The sequence below is a fragment of the Dipodomys merriami genome, unplaced genomic scaffold (assembly GCF_024711535.1).
Source record: "Dipodomys merriami isolate MVZ:Mamm:240054 unplaced genomic scaffold, mDipMer1.0.p SCAF_71, whole genome shotgun sequence".
Lineage (NCBI taxonomy): Eukaryota > Metazoa > Chordata > Mammalia > Rodentia > Heteromyidae > Dipodomys > Dipodomys merriami.
In genome coordinates, this window is record NW_027206302.1 from 3,809,953 (window position 1) to 3,828,778 (window position 18,826).

Sequence of the window (18,826 nt, forward strand, 5' to 3'; positions counted from 1 at the left end):
GGAATCAAACCCAGGGCGCCTCAGGCATGCAAGGTAAGCACTCTACCACTGAGCCAACTTCCCAGCCCCATCTTTTGAGACTCTTATCTCCAATAAATCTCTCAGAAAACCTCAAGTGGCGCAGTGGCTCAAGTGGTAGAGCGCTCAACCTTGAGCTGAAGAGCGCAAGGGAAGTGTCCAGGCGGAGTTCAAGCCCACGACCGACCAAAAAAAAAAAAAAAAAAAAGAATGGGGAAGCTTAAGTTGACTAGTTCAAGCCAAACTGCTATATAAGGTTCCCTTGTTTCCCATCCTACTTGAGCTCTTGGGGAGCTCAAGCTTAGGCAGAAAAATACTGGAGATTCAATAACCAGCAAAGCATTGGTAGAGTGAAGCTTCCATCAACCAAGCTGAGCAAATACTCAAACTGAAGCCCTGGTACTGGTATACACACAAAAAAACAGAATCTTGAGTCTCTCTCACACGGTACATGTGTAAAACAATACTTTAACCTAGAGTAATAAGGAAAATAAAGACTTGGTTATAAGCAAAAACAAAAGTTCAATCAAACTTTAAAATATTTATTAATTGAAGCATTATTTATTCCTTCTTTATAGTCATCTTCACTGGTTTTCTGGACAGCTCACCTGACCCTGCCAATTAAAAGGAAATCAACATTATGTAATATAATATTAACCACTATTTTTGTAACCACCAAAAGCAATTTCTGAAGACAGTTTCAAAGTATTCATTGAGATGAAGATTCAAAGCCAGTCTAGGCAGACTATCTCCAATTAACTCCCCCCAAATTAAGTGGAACGGTTGTATAGCACACAGGCCCCAGGACTGGCATAAAAAAAAAAAAAAAAAAAGAGAGAGAGAAAAGAAGTCCACAGCCATTGACTGCTTGCTCACGTCTATAATCCTAGCTACTCAGGAGGCTGAGATCTGAGGATGGGGGTGGCAAAGCCAGCCCAGGCAGGAAAGTTTGAGACTCTTAATTTCCACGTAATTGACAGAAAACTGGAAAGTGGCAGCACTGTGGCTCAAAGTGGTAAAGCACTAGCCTTGCGCAGTTCAGGGACAGCACCCAAACCCCACACCGACCCAAAGACAGAAAAAAAAAAAATTCACCTTACCTAGACTCTTATACTCAGTCTAGCAACTTGTGACTTTCTTTCACGGGTGGCCCATGCTGAGTGGCTTCTTGAAGAGTACCTTTATCCATCTGTAATTGGTATTAAAAATTACCTTAGTTTTATGTAGAACTGTATACTATTTTATTCCAACAGGTAATTTGATGTCCACATATATACACACATCCCTATAGAAACATTTTATATATAGCTGTAGTCAAGACCTAGAACATTGTTCCAAATATGGTTGATGCAGCACCAGTGGGAGTGAGGTGAACTGCCAAGGAGGATCTTTTTAGTCTTTTCCATCTTATCTATGGAACTGTCCTCCTCCTAACTCCTAGTTACTGTTCTATTTTCTGCATAAAACAAACTACAATTTTTTTTTTGTCGGTCATGAGGCTTGAACTCTGGGCCTGAGCGCTGTCCTCAGTTCAAGGCGAGTGCTCTACCACTTGAACTACAGGGCCACTTCCGGTTTTCTGGTGGTTTATTGGAGATAGGAGTCTCACAGTCTTTCCTGCCCAGGCTGGCTTTGAACCTTGATCCTCAGGTCTCAGCCTCCTGAGTAGATAGGATTACAGGAGTGAGCCACCAGCACCCAGCAACAAACTACAGTTTTATGGACTTACATCAGGAATAAAATACTGAAAATATAGGTTTTCTTATTTAACTCAAGCTTTCTTTCCTGCTAAGTTTCATATATATATATAAACCTGTTCAAGTTGCTTGAAGGGGATGTCTGGGTGAAGGAGTGATGATGGGTAGTTTGTTAGGAATACACTATATACAACGTATGAAAATTCACAAGGAATATATCCTTGGTCCCTGACAATTAAAGCAGTTTTAAAAAAGTTATTGTTGCCAGGTGCTGGATTGTGGTTTGGAGCCTAGAGCAAGCAGCTTGGGCAGGAAAGTCTGTCAGACTCTTATTTCCAATTAAGCACCAAAAAGTCAGAAGTAGAGCTGTTGCTTACTCAAGCACTAAGAGTGCTATCCTTGAGCACAAAAGCTCAGGGACTGTCTCTAGCCCCTGAGTTCAAGCCCCAGTTAGTTCTAGCACCAATTATAGTTCTTATTTTTTCAAATAATAAATATGCTCTACTTGCTGTATTGTCTGCTAGCTAGTCACTCTCTTCACTGAGCTACCCTACATGCCCAATCCTTGCACAACTTTCAAAAACAAAAAATAGGGTTTGGCAGGACAGTGGTGCCCCACACCTGCAATCCTTATCTCCAATTAACCATTAAAAAGCCAAGAGTGAAGGTGTGATCTCCAGTGGTAGAGTGCCAGCCCAAAGCAAAAAATGCTGAGACATTGCCCAGGCCTTGAGTTCAAGCCCCAGTACTAGCACAAAATAAATAAATAAATAAATGGGTTATTTTCTTAAGAAAAGTACATATCAACAACACACATTTCACTTTAGTTAACTCAAATTATTTTTACTGAATAGAAGAAAAATCAAGTCTAAAATGTGCTATCCTTTAGGATTTCTAAAGACACTTACTTGAAGTGAATGAGCACTCCTGTATCAGCCAACATCAATCATTCTCACCTAGAGAATAATAAGGAAAAGTTAAAATGAAAAGACAAAGGTAGAGAATAAAGGCCTGAAAATGCTACTTCAAAATTTAAAGAGTAAAATTCCAGAGACAAAGACTGGGATAAGTTACAGCATAAAAAAATAGAAAGAAACTTCACGGGGAAAAAAAATCTAAAATTATTCTTCATGTAAGTATTAAAGACACTAAAATGAGAATGAAAACTGTCTTCTTTAAAATGTAAAAGCCTAACTCCTATTTTCACCAATCTGAGCACGAGGAAGTTTGTCTGCAACTCAAAATATACTATCCCTTATGTGAAGGTGTGTGACAACGTTTACCTTTCTAAGTGAGTTTTATCAGCTCTTTTCATATGAAAGCACATATTCCCTACTCCCTTATTCAAGCATGTCTTCCATTCTCAGGTGGGCTAACCACCTTCAGCAGGAGTCTTCCAAGAGTTTCACCCCCTTCCCATAGCACACAGCACTGCAGTTCTTTCCCTGCAATCCTATGCATTTGCACCTTACCCTCCAAGTCCTGAGTTTTAAGCCTAGAGTAGGGAAGCTATACCTTACTGGAACAGCAAGGAACCCACGTGTTTACGTGTATATGAGGGAGAAGACATTTACTTTCACTATACACACCTGGCACAGTGCAAAAGAAACAGAAAGATCAGCCTTAAGAGTTCCAGGTTTCTCTTCCTCCCTATATCATTACTGCCACCAGTAAAAGTGAAATACAATTTCCTGTTGCACATGTACCATCCATAAGGGATACTATATCGTTTTGCATTTTCCCCCATTCTTCAGATTAAACCTATTCTATGTCCAGCCCCTTTTTCATCCTCAAAGGAAAAAAAAAAGAAAAAAGAGAACCACCCCCCAAACCCTCCTTTTCAGCACTGGTGTTCAAAAGCGACATTTTTATGGTTGATGCTTTATCAGCAACTGTGAAATTCTCACAGTTGAATCTTAAAAATTGCCAATCATTATCTAGCAGCAATGACAGATGATTAAGAGCAATCAAATCCTCGGAATTCTTTCCTTATAGGCAGCCATTTAAAAACTGCACTAAGCTGACAGCCCTGAATCATGATCAGATAAAGCCAAAACCAAGTGAAGGTCCAGAACAAACACCCCAGCTATCTACAAACCTGTCCAAAATCATTAAGAAGGCAGTGAATGCAGGACTGTGGATCATGTCACTGCAGCTGACAATGATTAACAATGAGACATGCACCCCCATTAAGGTTAAAAGTCCAAAACTAGTCACACGCATCTCTTTATTAGGGAAGTGAGACTCTTGTGCATACTTTGTAGGTTTGCAACCTTGCATGAATACCCATCGCATTTTTTAAATCTTTCATAAAGCACTGGTTTATGTTCCAAGGGCCTAACAGTACGAGAATACATTCTGGCATCACACCTCTGAACTTAAAGACTAATTCTCAATGAAAATTAATTGTTTATTTAACAAGAAAAATTATGAAATACAATGCAAGCACCTCAGCATATAGCATCATTACTGAAACCCACTTAATTCCCAGCTTTTTGATTGAGTGGTTTTTAAAAAAAAACCATTGTTACGCTAAGATTTACAATTTATAGCTACACACAAAAAAGTCAATGGTTTTCATCTTCATGTGCAAGCTTATAAGCTTAAAGCAGAACAAAAGCAAAATCACTCCCACACCCCAATTATGTTCCTTTTGTCCTTGTATTTATTGTGCCAAGTACATTCTCTAAAAAGAAATGAACCTGACTAGTAAGAAATAAACCTGAACTTTTATTTCTGAACACAAACTAAACCACGGAAGCAAGCACTAGCACCGATTTAATGGATTATACACAGGAAATCCCCACCCATCAGGGTCCTATGCAGGTTAGTGAATATTCATGTCACTAATACTGAGCATTGTTTGATCTACATTATATTTATGGAGAAGCTAGACTAGTCACCATTTGCTTCTTTCATCTATGAAAAGACAAAAGTTGTTTCCTTGAATGGACTACATAATCAAGTACAAATCTGCCCCCACCCTGTGACTTGGTTGCCAAAGAGCAAGCTACTTTTCTTGCACAGTGAAAGAAAAATCATATAGTCAGGAAGTTTTCACCAGCATTTATGCGAAGTAAAAGCAAACTTTCCAGCTATATAGAGAGCAGGAAGCATTGTAAGTGAATGTCATTTCTCATGCATGCTAACTAAAAAACAGTTCGAAGACCAAAGTTGAATTGAGGTCTGCAACAACAATTGATGCAAAGCTTAAAAGTTCTAAGCAACAAAAGATGCTTTTCAAGACTTGTTTTCCTGTCATTAAACATTCATTTTGGGACTGTAGTATCACATCCCTAAAGGTAAGGGAAGCAGTTTCAAAAGGCTACTCTCAACAAATGCAGTCACTACACAGTACGACGAAGTGTTGTTTGGGAATCATTCCCAACTGTTGGCCAAGTCCATGTTTCACACGACTTCCCCAAGTTTAGTGTATAAACATCTTTAGACAAGTCTTCCCATCTAATCCCAAGTTAGTAAGTAACCAAGATATTCCCATGAAGACCATGTTTGAAAAAAAAAATTTCCTATTACAAAAAAACCCTGTCAATTCACTCAACCTGACAATAAACCAAGTTTGTATAATAAAATTAGACATTGCTGACCTACATGAGGTCAGTTTGCTACACTAGGAACTAATTATCACATTATACATCCCATTATCAAGGTGTTAAGAGCACCCTAGTTCCAAGTATGGTTTGGTTCCCTTGCCCCCATACACCACTGGTGTATACCATGTTATTTTCACATACAATGCAACTGAAAGAAAACCACACAACTCAAGATATACCAAAGAATCAAGTTTGTACTTTGTCTCAGAACTGCAACAGCACCACATTCTACCTAATCAATTACAGCTCTACCCCAGACCCACACAGTTTTTGATAAGCTAAGCTTTATCATACAAGTGTTAGGTGCTGCACTGTAATTTCATGGTCAGAAGTGTGATGTCAGAATGCCCACGGAATAAAAGTACATAGCAAGTCACCAAGTTAGATTATATTGCTTGTTACCTACCTGTATGCAGTCGGCAATGAGAATCTTGGAGCAAGCAGGAATACTACATCCGGGTCCTAATGTCCATTGCCATTTGCGGTACTACGTTCCTCACAGTTACGCACTGCAGAAATGCTGGCTAAATGCAGTTATGTAGCAGGCCACTACTTTTAATAGTGCATTATTGCAGTCCAAGAACACCACAAAACATTCCGCCACAACTTTATGGCTTACCCAAGCCAAGTATCTACATTTTTATATGCCATAATATGCCACTTAAAAAAATTTCACAGGCGTAACATTACAATTTCCCAAAATTATCTTTATATTAGTGCTATAACACAACTTATTGTGGTGGATTTTATAGCACTTAGGCATTTAATTTTCTAGGCAGAATAAGACTATGGTTTTACTAATGTGAGCCAATAGATTAAGCTTGTAAGATACCTATTTAATACAATAGTTTCTTAGAGAATGCAATATGTAAAGATTAGGAGAAATGTTTTAAAAGTGTTCCTCTTAAATCAAAATTATGAGAGAAAGTAAAGAAGAGGAAATAGGGGCAGCTGGTTTCTTCAAATGAGAAAAGTAACTAAAACACTTCCAATTATTCCCTTCCCTTTCCCACCCTAAGTTTCATTATCAACTTTTAGGAAACTATGATTAAAATTCATATTACACTAAACACTATCATATGCAAAACTGTCATATATACATTGCGAGACTTGTTCAAAGCTTATCTGAATAGCTTACAACCCTTGGAATACTGTTTCAGTGATGAAGGTAAATGTTGTGTTGAAACTAAGCATTATTTGCTAAACAAAGTTTAGCATTTCTACAGCCCACAGTGAGGCTATCAAAAGCCACAACTTTTCAGTAGATTATCCATTAGCTTCCTTCACCTCTCTTCAAAGGTACAGTACTACCAAAAGAGCTTATTTTAGGGGTCTGTGCCAGCATCCCTTATAAAGAAAGGCATGTAATCTGAAAAATAAACTGAAACATTAATTTTATAGGCAGATTTTCCCATCTCCCCTCCAGCCCCCCACCCACATACATTCCAAGTTCACCCTGTGGGTGTCCCATGAACACCCATGGTCTCATCATTAGAGTCCCTATCATACAATTCAACCAAATTGTAATGGACTCCTTTCAAATCATGACCCTCGTTTCCATATAGAAAATGTATCACCAGTCGATAACTTGGGGCCAAACTTTTCTTATTGAAATACTTAGGGTAAAATTGACTTTTAAGTGTGTTGGTGAGTAGAAATGAGTGTACCTGATAAGGAAATTCTCTCCCTTACTTAGCACACCATGTACCTGCCAGTCATACAACTAGAATTTGGATATATGCTTTATATTCCACTAGTGTTTTACTTAAATGATCCTTTTCCTATTCAGAAAAGAACTCAATTATTTCCTTTTGTAGTCAGGCACAATACTAAACTTCAGCATGTTAGCAAAGATTTTAGAATTTTTCCATTTGCCAATTCGTACCACAAACAGGTGAAAAGGATGAAGTCATTCCATAGTCAACATTCTATAATGTACAGACTTGAATGGAAACGTAACTAAAAACAAAGCCAAAGCATTCAATTACTTTGCCTACTGAGGGAAGTTGTTTCTCTAACTGGGAAGGAAATCAAGCTCCCATTGCACTAACAGACCAACAGTAAGCAATCTAATGTTGAGTCAAAAAGTCTTTGTTCTAATGCAAGGATATTCAATGAGGTTGACAATTAACTGACAACACCATCGAAACATTCCAAAGCTTTATGGTGGGAAGAAAGGGTATTTGTACTACATACCATTAACAAATCTCCCCAGATTCAGCACTACATCTAAAAGAAATGATTTAAACAAGGGAACAAAAATTTTTAAGGATGATTACCTGCACTATTAAATCACCACTGCCTCTTAAGAATCATTTTCATAGTTCCACAGATTTTTGCCCAACAAAAGTAGCCTGAGTAAATATAAGTTAGAATACAAATGTGAAGAGCTAAACCTACTTTATAGGTATCTAAACCTTACTTTCAAGTTGAGTTTTTCACCGTCTTTTTATAAATCACTTGAATACATGAAAAGGCTTCCATGTTTAACAATCTTTAATTCAAATGCAAAAGTTCAGTACAAGCCATTTTGTAGGGCTTGGGAATTTGTTCTTTTAAAAACAAGAATAGGGGAAATGCAACAAAATGATATTTCTACTTTTCAAAAACTTTCAAAGAAAGGGTAGATCACAGGGCCATGAAAGATCCATTTAACCAAACCCACTTTCTCCCCCTACCAATAGCTTACACCCATTCCATACACATTCCTGAATGAAGATTTACAGTTCAGCTTTGCTTACATAACCATTAAAAAATTACTTAGCACCAGCTTGCTTCCTATAATGCCAAACAAATCGTGAACTACTTTGAGATGCATTTCTTTTTAAAACAAGAGGGCAGTTCTTTGTAGAAAGCAATGCTTACTTAAGCTTCCAGATACATTTCCCAGAAACGGCATATATGCCATTCAAAGGCCTAGACACTCTCATGCTTTCAAAGTGGAATACCTAGCCTAATGTGCATAGAAGCATGAATGGCAAAATTGAAGATCAGTATTAACTATGTTTTCTATTTATTTGAAGCACAGTAAAAAAAAAATTGGTACACTTTGGAAATTCAGTGGCACAAGGTACACTGCCATTAACTTGAGGAACATTATACAGTTTAAAAAAAGAAATAAAAGGAAAAAATTTTCTCCTGTTTTGAACACTGCATTACATAATTTTACCTGCCCAAACAGACCATTTACAAATTTCAGGTCAATAAACTGCTAACATCCATAAAAAGGTAGCTTTCTTACTAAAATGCAAGAATTTAAAAGTGGTATCTAAACAAGAAAAGACAAAAACAAACTGGAATGAAAGCCTAGATATCACATCTAAAATCGGGGCTTTTTGTTTGGACCTTCATACTCTTCTCTCCCTCTACCATATCCTGCTGGAGTTCCAGGACCCATTCCTCTAGGACCCTGTCCACCCACAGGCCCCGCACCTCCCTGCCCAAAGCGCTCAGTACGCTATTGGAACAGTAATGAACAGTTCATTATATGTAGTTGATGTCCATGTGTGTTAAGTAAATATTTTAGAAGGTTCCGTAGTCAACGTTCGTCGATACAATCACCAATGAGTCGATCCACAGGTACCGGGAACATAGAAAGGAAAAAAGGGTAATTTGAAAATTAGTTTACGATAATACATGCCTTGTGGTATGTTCCCACTTGAGCCATTCTCATACACCTGTTTCAAAGAATAGATCTTCCCTGTAGTGCTAAAAAATTTAAGAATTAGTGCAGATGTGAAAATCCATTCCAAAATGAGTTCTAAGAAATTTCACATCAGATTAATCCACTGAATCACTTGCAAACTCACTTTCAAGATCTCAACCAAAAATTTTAATCTCCAGATAAGCCTAACAAGCCCAACCAGACCAGTCAATTCACTGAAGTGACAAAGACCTACTCACCAGTTAGTGTCATGTGCTGCATAAGAAACCTTGTGCTTGTTCAAGAACTTAAGACACATCTGCAAAGTTGCAGCAACCTTAAAAGGTTCAAACTTTTTAGTAAAATGCTATTGACTACAAAAAAGAAAAGGTATAAAAATCTAATAGATTTCGGCACAGTAACTTTTGATCATAAAACTTGTACTGCCAAAGTATCTCACAAGTGTATCACACCTTCAGAGCCATCACTATAAAGCCAGAGACAATTTATGTTCACAGTACTATTCCTGCAAACTGACTGAATATACAGCCCATCTTTAACAGTCCAACTTTTTCTGATTTTAAAAAAGTGCACTAACAGTTCATTATGGTTCTATTTTTTAGGTATCTCCCCCAACGGCCTAATACCAAGCTGAAGTGACTGCAAATAAGCTGTGCACTTCATTATTCCAGCTAGTTTCAGTTATTTCTACATGTAAACTAGAAATACATTTACCTGAACAGAACCCTATAGATATACAAAAGCAGAGCAATCTACACTATCATTTCAATTTCCATTTAAAATAATCCAGCTACTTGAGTATGATTCCAAAGAAAAATCTAGAATGGCATCAAGATTTAACTGTTCCTATACATTATTTCAGCACTTTTTTGAACAAAATACTATAGGAATTACTGGGAGATTAAACTTCTATCTTAAAAATCCTCTGTTTTTGATATTATTTACATCTCAAAGAGCTAAAAATAGAAAATTCGAAGCCTTCAGGATTAACAGCTGAGAAAGGACTGTTAAGACTACAAACCTGTCTAGACAGATATAGAACCTAACTGTGTAGGAACATGTTAAACTAGTTTAGAAATCTGATATATACCTAACAATCTCTAATCTGCAGGAAGCACATAAACCATGTTACCCACATTAAAAATTCAATTTGATGAAGGCTAATCAATAGTACATTTAACCCAACCAGCTATTTACAACACTAAGTTTTAATACTCATAAGGCTTTAGGTCAATTTTAGTCTCATAGTAAACCCTCATGTTTCTATTGCTGCTCCTTTGAGCCAAAGCCTTTAGTTGAACTAATATTCAATTCAGCTGTAAAAATGCATTCAACCCACCAAAATTCAGTCCTAAAAAATTTTAAAGCTCTAATACAGCCACTCATAACAAAATTCACTCAATTGTTCCTATAGCACCTGACAGGCTATCTGTACAGCTAAAACACTATAGCATCAAGAAAGTTCAGATCAAATGCACACAATTAGTATGCTTTAAATTATTGTCTTTTGCTACACTGTAGCATAATACAGATGTCCATTTATTTTAGAAAGTGTACCTACAGACAGGCCCAACAGGTGGAAAACGACGGAGTCAAAACACTAACCAGTTCCCTTTTCATTGGATAGAAGCCACACCAAATATAGGTCAAAGTCCTTTACAGCACTAAAACATGCCTAAAGCTACAGATCTGATTCCTACTATGGCAAATACCAGCTTTAAAAAAAAAAAAGAGACAGTTTGCCATTTCATTACTTTCATTTGGGTGTAGAAAACTCATACAATATCTAACACCTCAAATTTGGATTTGCCATGCACTAGAGATTCAATAGTGCACAAGCAATAAAATGAAAAAAAAACTTCAATCTTCTTATTGCCCAAGATAACTCCACATACTAACAGCATTGACTCCTCACTGGTAACCAGGTCTGTTTAGGTTACCACACAGTTCTACATTGCCAAAGTATACCTCAGTCATTATGTTTACATGATAGGGGGAACCAAGAGGTCCAGTCACCTACTTAAAAAAAAAGAAAAAACAAACAAACAAAAAATAAGACGTGTGAGTCATGAAATTGAGAATTTCCTTTTGACTACGTCCCACAGGATACATTACCATGTCGCTTCCCATCATGGAACCACTCATGGTTGCTGGTGGAACGCCAGGGTTAGCTTCATAACCTATGCCACCACCACCACCTAGAGGTGGAAATTTCTGGCCTCCTGAACCATAGGGATCTAGAAAACAAAAGTGGTGGTTAAAATTCCAATTGAATATTGTTCTCTATGATGATACTGTTAATTTAATTTTCACACTCACCTCCCATGTTCATTGCTCCTCCACCACCCATTCTCATGTCTCTTTCTCTCTGGGAAAAACAAGAAATTCCTTTCGTTACCTTGTACAAGCCATATTATTTTTAAGACTTTAAAAGTTTTTTATAAGGCTTAAAGTAAACCTAATTAAGCTGGGCACTGATGTCTTACACCTGTAATCCTAGCTCCTCAGGAGGTTGAGGCCTGAGGATCGTGATTCCAAGCCAGCCCAAGAAGTCAAGAGCCATCGATTTCCAATACAGTACACCAAAAGAAGCTGGAAGTAGAGCTGTGGCTCAAGTAGTAGAGCACTACTAGCCTTGAGCACAAATGCTCAGCAACAGTACTCAGGACCTGAGGTCAAACCACAGGACTAGCACAAAATAAACCTTTAAAAAAAAATTTTTTTTTGGCCAGTCATGAGACCTGAACTCTGGGCCTGGGCACTGTCCCTCAGCTCTTCAGCTCAAGGCTACCGCTATACCACTGGAGCCACAGCGCCACCTCCGGCTTTTTCTGCTTAGGTGGTGCTGAGGAATCAAACCCAGGGCCCTCGTGAATGTGAGGTAATCACTCTACCACTGAGCCACCTTCCCAGCCCAACCTCTTAAATTTTTGATGCAATTAAATATCAACTCATATAGGAAAATAAAACCTACGGCAGTCAAATACAATACACTAAGGGAAAAAGTAATGACTGTGCTGGGGTTTGAACTCAAGAATTTTGAGCTTCCTTGCTCAGTTGGTATCAACCACTTGAGCAATACATTGGTCCTGAACTTTCCTGCCCAAATTGGCTCGCAACACTACGCAAGCCTCTAAAACCTTAGCCTGAGTAGCTAATAACAGGAGTGACACCCCTCCCGCTGCTAGTGTCTAGCAAGACTTTACAATTACCAGTAGAATTTCATTCTAGATACCTCCAAGTTCTGTAGGTAACTTGTTAAACTGCAATAAAACCTAACTTACTGGATCCATGTAGCCCATCCGGCTATAACTTTCCTCTCTTTGACGTCTCATTTGTTCTTCCATCTCACGTTGGCGAATCATCATCTCTTCTTCCCTTCTACGTCGTTCCTCCTCTTGCCTAGGAGTATTTATTAGGCATTTAAGTCAAACTTTCATTCACATCTTTTAAAATTTGTCTTGAAAAAAGAATCTTTGAAAGTCTAAGAACTTCTTGGCCCTGACAAAAGGCCTAAAGTCTAGAAACACAGTGCTGTAGAGTACATCTGGCAAATAAATTAATATCTACTACTGAAAATTACATGTGTATCTTTTTTCTGTACCCATACTGGGGCTTGAACTCAGGGCCTTGCATTCTAACTCAAGTCTTTTCACTGAAGGCCAGCAATCTACCATCTTCAGTTCCTACATTACATGGATACTAGCACACAGGTGTTTTGTTTTGTTTACCTTAATTGCATTTCTTTACGTTTCTGCATTTCTTGATTGTGAAGTTCTTCCATGCGTCTTAACTCTTCCTGGCGTCTCATCAGATCTGGAAATCATGTTGATTTTGTTAAGAGGTTCTGATGAATTCAAAAGCAACTGATCATAATTATGAAATTCAGTTTCTTTTACCTTGGCGCAAAAGATTTGCCTGATGTTCATGATAAGCATCTTCCATTTCACTTTCCAATTTGTCTTTTGCATCCTTCATGTTTTTTTCAACTTGTTCCCTTTGTTGCTTTTCCATCTCATCCAAAGACTTCCATCGCTGAGAATATTCATATTCAAATGTGCCATGCTGAGCAAATCGAGGAGGTGTTTCTCTCTCCCTGTCAACATACAAAATTTAAACGTAAACTACTATGTAGATGCAATACTACCTGATTCCACTGGGGGGAAAAGAGAAAACAAAATCCTAATCATTTTCCTGGTGGCCTAGGGTCTCACTATGTGGTTCACACAAGCCTTCAACTTCCTGTCCTCCTGCCTATGCCTCTAAACCCTGGGATTACAGATGTGTACTACTATGCTTGGGTTCTAGACTATAACTTGTTCATATAAAGAGCACAAAAGGTAAATAACCACCTTGGCTCACATGAAATAACTCCGTAGTAAAAACAATATTCCAAGAATGATTTATGAATTATGAACAAATCACACCCCTTGATTGTAGTCTCAGATTACCAGATTACCTCTGTAAACAACCCATATCTTGTCAATTTAAACACTTATTAGGGCTGGGAGGTTGGGTCAGTGGTAGAGTGCTTGCCTTGCATGCATGAGGCCCTAGGTTCGATTCCTCAGCACCACATAAGCAGAAAAAAAAAAAGCCAGAAGTGGTGCTGTGGCTCAAGTGGTATAGAGTGCTAGCCTTGAATTGAAGAGCTGAGGGACAGTGCCCAGTTCCAGAGTTCAGGCCCCACGACCGGACAAAAAAATAAATAAAAAAAATAAAAACCCACTTATGACCTCTTCAACCTCATCTGTCCACACTTTATAAGCCTTACACCTTTGTGCCTATTTTCCCATATTGTTCTTCCTACTTTTTAAATACATACAACCAAAAAAAATGTATGTAACCTAAACCACACCAACTTAAAAAGGAATATTCACTAAGAAGGAATGACATCTTCGTAAGAAATCAGGATGTAGTTTCAAATAAACAATACAGTGCTGGAGGGTTGGGCTCAAGGGGTACTTGCTTGCCCAGTAGCACCAAAATAAAAAACAAAATTAAGACACAGTGACAAACTAAGGGAGGATAAATTCTACCTTCTTTATTTTCTCTAACCCAACTCCCTACCGAGGCAAATCTCCGATCCATAAAAAGCACATCTCATGCAACTGTTAAAGCATTTAACGGGACACATGTGATATACCTGGCTCTATTTCAGAAAGTCCCTTGAATGATACCCATAAATTCTAACTTTCTGAGCTTGAGGCTTTTTCTTTGCTTTTGGTGGCAAAGTTGAAGCTTGACCTCAGGGCCTGGGTACATAATGTCATTGAATTTTGTGGGTTAATTTGGGGGGGGGGAGGTGGGGCCTCAAGATTAGCATTCTACCACTTGAGCTACAACTCCACTTCCAATTCATTTGGGGGGAGCGGGAAGGAATCTCAAGATTAGCATCCATCACGGTTGGTCAAAGAGCAAGAACTCAGAGCCTGGGTACTGTCCCTGAGCTCTTTGCTCAAGGGTAATACTTTACCATTAGAGGTACAGCACCACTTTCAGCTGAGTAATTCATTGGAAGAGTCTCTCTTAAGACTTTCCTGCCTGGGCTGGCTTTGAACCATGATCCTCACATCTCAGCCTCCTGTGTAGCTAGGATTGCAGGACCGTGCCAGCAGTGCCTGACATACTTGCTGCTTTTTTGGTAGTTAGAGATAATGGACTTTCCTGCCCAGGCTGGCTTCAAATTGTGATCCTCAGATCGCAACCTCTAAGCAGCTAGGCTATCACCATGAGCACCAGAGACAAGCTTAAGATTTTTACTAAGCATGTATAAAAATAAATTTTAAGGAATATTCATATAAAGAATTGCAGTAATATAAGCAAAATTGTACAACTACTACAGTGAGTTCTTTGCATGCACATTAAAAGCTACCAGAAAGTTTAATCAATCTTACTTCTGATACATTGGATTCTTCTGTGCAAGTTTTTCAGGAAGACCGTCTTCATCATCTAGTTGTTCAAGTGGTTCCACAATGACTGGACGAGGAGTTCTAATAACAAAAATGGTTCCAACCTTAACTTTGTTCTAGTTTTATTGCAACATCTTCAAATTAATAAGAAATTATTAGAATCAACTAAAGACAACTTACGTTGTCAGTAGGAAAACACCTTCACTGCATCTTTCAAATGCTTTTCTTGCTGCTGGCTTAGAAGCAAATTCAACAATGCCTTTCCCTGTAGATCTTCCGCGGTCATCCACAATTACAACAGCCCTTTCAATCGGACCAAATTGGCTAAAGGCTTCTTCCAACAGTTCATTGGAAACATAAGGTGAAAGATTTCGAACAGAAAGGGCAGCAGCATGAGTAGCAAAGCGAACCCGAAGCTGTCTACCTCTCATGGGTGTATCATCAAGTTCAGCTTTGGCAATTTCAGCCAAGGCTCTCGATTCCTGTAAACATTGGACACTCACATTAATTAACAACTCCAAAACTGCCTAATAGTATTATAAATTACCACCTCCTCCCCTATACTAGGTATATCAACTACCTCCCCCATCCCCACACAGTATAATCTCCTACCTCTACACTCACTCTCTTATTGGGTTATTTACAATTACAAACTATGTAGCAGGCATAATTTTCTCTAAGAATGACTAAAAGTTTGAATACCATTTTATCCTTCCTGGTTTAAAGCCAAGCCTTTGCAAAAGACAAAAAACCAGACTCTCGCTTTTTAGTTGTGTATAAAACCAAACAATTGCACTCACAAGTTTAATAAACCCGAATCCTTTGCCTTTATTGATAAAAACTTCTCCTGGTTCTCCGTATTTAGCAAACAGTCTTTTGAACTCATCCTCTGTGATATCAGCAGGTAGATTCCCAACAAACAATCGACAGCGCTGTGTGTACGTTTTTTCTCCAGGTCTCCTCAAGAGAGACAAGTTGGCTTTGAATCCCTAAAGGGAGGAAGAGAATTTTCAGACACCAACGACAAGTTCAAAACCCAAAACTCATTTTTGCCTTTCTAGAACATCGACTGCTTTTCTGTTCCATTTAAAGTCAAAAACCAGGTTTGCTGAGTTTGGGAAATTTCCATCATCACTAAGCCAATCACCAAAAAAGAAGCCTAATCGTCCAAAACGCTCTTGAAAATACACACAAATGACTACTCGGTAGAATTTATTACCATCGGCTATGAACTGTTTGCACGATCGAATTCCTCACAAGCACCAACAGGAGTCAAAAAAAAATAAGTAAATAAGGCCGGAATTACCCGGTCCTCTCGTACCAAACATCATCTCCACCGGCCCGAGTTCCGGTTTCCAAGGCCTTCCCCGAGGTTCGGCGCTCCGGACCCGCCAGCCGCCAGCCGCTAGCCCCAAAGCCCGGGGCGCCGGCGGCCAATCCCGGGCTGCCTGGAGGCCCCCGCCACCCGCCCCACCCCCGCAAGCACGCGAGCACGCGCAGCCGCCTTCCGGCCGCCGACAAAATGGAAGCCCGCGCGGCGCCCGGGGGGGATGGGGGCGCCGCCATCTTAGGGGAACGGACGACCGCGTCGCTCCGGGAGACACTCACCTCCGAGTCGGAGATCTTCTCTTCGCTGCGGCCGCCGGGCCCGCCGGGAGGGGGGCCCTGGTGGTGCTGCTGGTGGTAGGGGGGGTGGTGCTGGCGGCCGCCACGGGGCTCCCCGCCGCCTCGGTGCGGAGGCTTAGGGTGGCCGCCAGGCGTGCTCAGGCCCGGGCCACCGCCGGGCTTCGGCCCACCAGGCATTTTGCCGCCTTTGGGGCCGCCAGGTCCTGGACCCTGTTTAGGCACTGGGCCCGGACCCCCTGCGGGAGGCGGCGGCGGGCCCCCGGCCTGAGGAGGAGTGGTCGGGACCCCGCTGCTCGGCGGCGCGGGCGGAGGCGCCCCGGGAGGGGCCGAGGTGACCGCAGGCGGCGGGGTCGGGGTAGGGCCAGGCCCTGGCGGGGCGCCGGTAGTCGGAGGAGTGGCTGGCGGGGCCGAGCCCGCGGCCGGCGGGGCGCTGCTTACTCCCGGCGCGGGGCCGGGCCCCTGTGGACCGACCGGTTTAGAGGCGTCCGGTGGCGGCGGCGGCGGCTGGTGCGGCGGCGGCTGCTGGTGCGGCGGTGGCTGCTGGGGCGGCGGCTGCTGCTGGGGCGGCGGCTGCTGTTGCTGCTGGTGCGGAGGCGGCGGCGGGATCGGAGGTTTGGGGCCTCCTGGGCCCGGGCCCATTGGGCCGCGGTTCTTGTTCAGGCCCATGCCTGGCGGCGGGGAGCGGAAGTCGTGAAGGCCTCCACGACCGCCGCCTCCTCCGCGCCGGTGGAAGCCGCCACCGCCACCGCCGCGACTCCGGAACCGATCCCGAGACATGTCTGTGGTCAAGGGGCGGTCGAGGCAGAAGCGGAGAAGACGTGCAGGGAACGTGGAGGCCACCTTGTCTCACACAAAATGGCGGATGACACAAGCGGCGCGCCGCCTTTGTCCTCTCCTTATATAGGCCAGCTTGGTACGGTCCCGCCTACTACTCGATGGACAACTCCATGAGCCAATTGCAAGTACCGTACTTGATGACATTTAGTCACGAACTGCAAGCCTTTCCTATTGGCTCCCTAGTAAGAGGTGGGCGGTGAGGCGGAGCTGAAGTTTCCCGTTAACCAATGAGCGGAGAAGGAATTGAGTATAGGCCACTGTGATTTGCTGGGAGAAATTTGAATGGGCACACCAGGGCAATTTTTCCCGTGGGAGCAAATAGCCAAAACCCCATCAGCTCTGGGAGGCTAGAGGAGCTCTCCTACTTTTTTTTTTTAAGTTATTGTTTTGTTAATTGCCTTTGGGAGCATTATACTATTTCTGCCCAGATGTTCTCCATTTCAAAGGTACTTTTTTTTTTTTTTGGTCGGTTGTGGGGCTTGAACTCTGGGTCTGGGCGCTGTCCCTCAGCTCTTCAGCTCAAGGCCAGCGCTCTACCACTTGAGCCACAACACCACTTAGGGCTTTCTGAGTGGTTTATTGATTAGAGTCTCACGGAGTTTCCTGCCTGGGCGGTCCTTAGATGTCAGCTTCCTGAGTAGCTAGGATTACAGTCGAGAGCCACCGACGACCGGCCAAAGTTACAAATTTAACGCCTGACATTTTACCCTACTTCATGATAGGTCAATGAAATTAGAGAAAAGTTACTCCGCTTTCCCATACACTGGTACTGATTTTATTTAGAAAGCCCAAAGGAGCACATTTGTTGTACTAGTTGTATAAACTTAGTATTAGGCTTGAATGAGTACACTCTGTTGAAAACAAAAGAACTTTTTTTTTTTTTTTTGCCTGAGCTCAGACCTTGGGGCACTGTCCCTGAGCCTTTTCGCTCAAGGCTAGAGCTCTTCCACTTTGAGCTGTAGTGCCACTGGAGGTTTTCTAATGGCTAACTGGAAATAAGAGTCTCATGGAGTTTTCTGCTCCGGGCTGGCTTCGAACTGCTATCCTCGATCTCAGCCTCCTTTAGCTAGGATTAAAGTTATGAGTCATCTGTGCCTGGCTGAAAAATCTTTTTTTATATATTAAAACCTAAACCAAGCCAGGTGCCGGTGGCTCATGCCTGTAATCCTAGCTACTCAGAAGGCTGAGATCTGAGGAGCTCGGTTCAAAGCCAGCCCGGGCAGGAAACTCAGTGAGACTCTTATTTCCAATAAATCACTAGAAAACCAGAAGTGGCATCGTGGCTCAAATGGTAGAGTGCTCGCCTTGAGCTGAAGAGCACGGGGACAGTGCCCAGGCTCAGAGTTCAAGCCCCATGACGGACAACAACAACAACAAAAAAGAACAAAACAACAGCAACAAAACAACCTAAACCATGGGCTGGGAAGGTGGCTCAGTGGTAGAGCGCTTGCCTTGCATGCC

At 41.3% G+C, this 18,826-nt stretch overlaps 1 protein-coding gene across 2 annotated transcripts; it reads right to left on the reverse strand.

The window, feature by feature from the left end:
* Positions 1-544: 544 nt before the first annotated feature.
* Sfpq (splicing factor proline and glutamine rich) lies at positions 545-17,421 on the reverse strand. 2 transcript variants are annotated; one of them, XM_070008755.1, is made up of 13 exons: positions 16,511-17,407; positions 15,703-15,891; positions 15,083-15,384; positions 14,888-14,983; positions 12,890-13,086; positions 12,722-12,806; positions 12,275-12,392; positions 11,310-11,358; positions 11,106-11,227; positions 5,733-8,783; positions 2,624-2,671; positions 1,119-1,207; positions 545-632 (listed from the first exon to the last, which is right to left on the reverse strand). In XM_070008755.1, exons 1-10 carry the CDS (start codon positions 17,303-17,305, stop codon positions 8,646-8,648), a joined length of 2,091 nt encoding a protein of 696 aa, XP_069864856.1. In that variant the 5' UTR covers positions 17,306-17,407; the 3' UTR covers positions 545-632; positions 1,119-1,207; positions 2,624-2,671; positions 5,733-8,645. The 2 variants fall into 2 exon arrangements, with proteins under 2 accessions (XP_069864856.1, XP_069864857.1); XM_070008756.1 differs by lacking the exon at positions 5,733-8,783 and having other exon boundaries at positions 16,511-17,421.
* Positions 17,422-18,826: the final 1,405 nt, after the last annotated feature.

What these genes read in the sequence shown, in the direction of transcription:
- Sfpq (XM_070008755.1), bottom strand. Translation starts at nt 17,305, where the DNA reads ATGTCTCGGGATCGGTTCCGGAGTCGCGGCGGTGGCGGTGGCGGCTTC. An exon ending in CGTAAAGAAATGCAATTAAG is followed by an intron (nt 12,393 to 12,721) that starts GTAAACAAAACA and finishes AAATACTCCTAG; the next exon opens with GCAAGAGGAGGAACGACGTA. An exon ending in GGATGGGCTACATGGATCCA is followed by an intron (nt 11,359 to 12,274) that starts GTAAGTTAGGTT and finishes TGTTTTTCCCAG; the next exon opens with AGAGAAAGAGACATGAGAAT.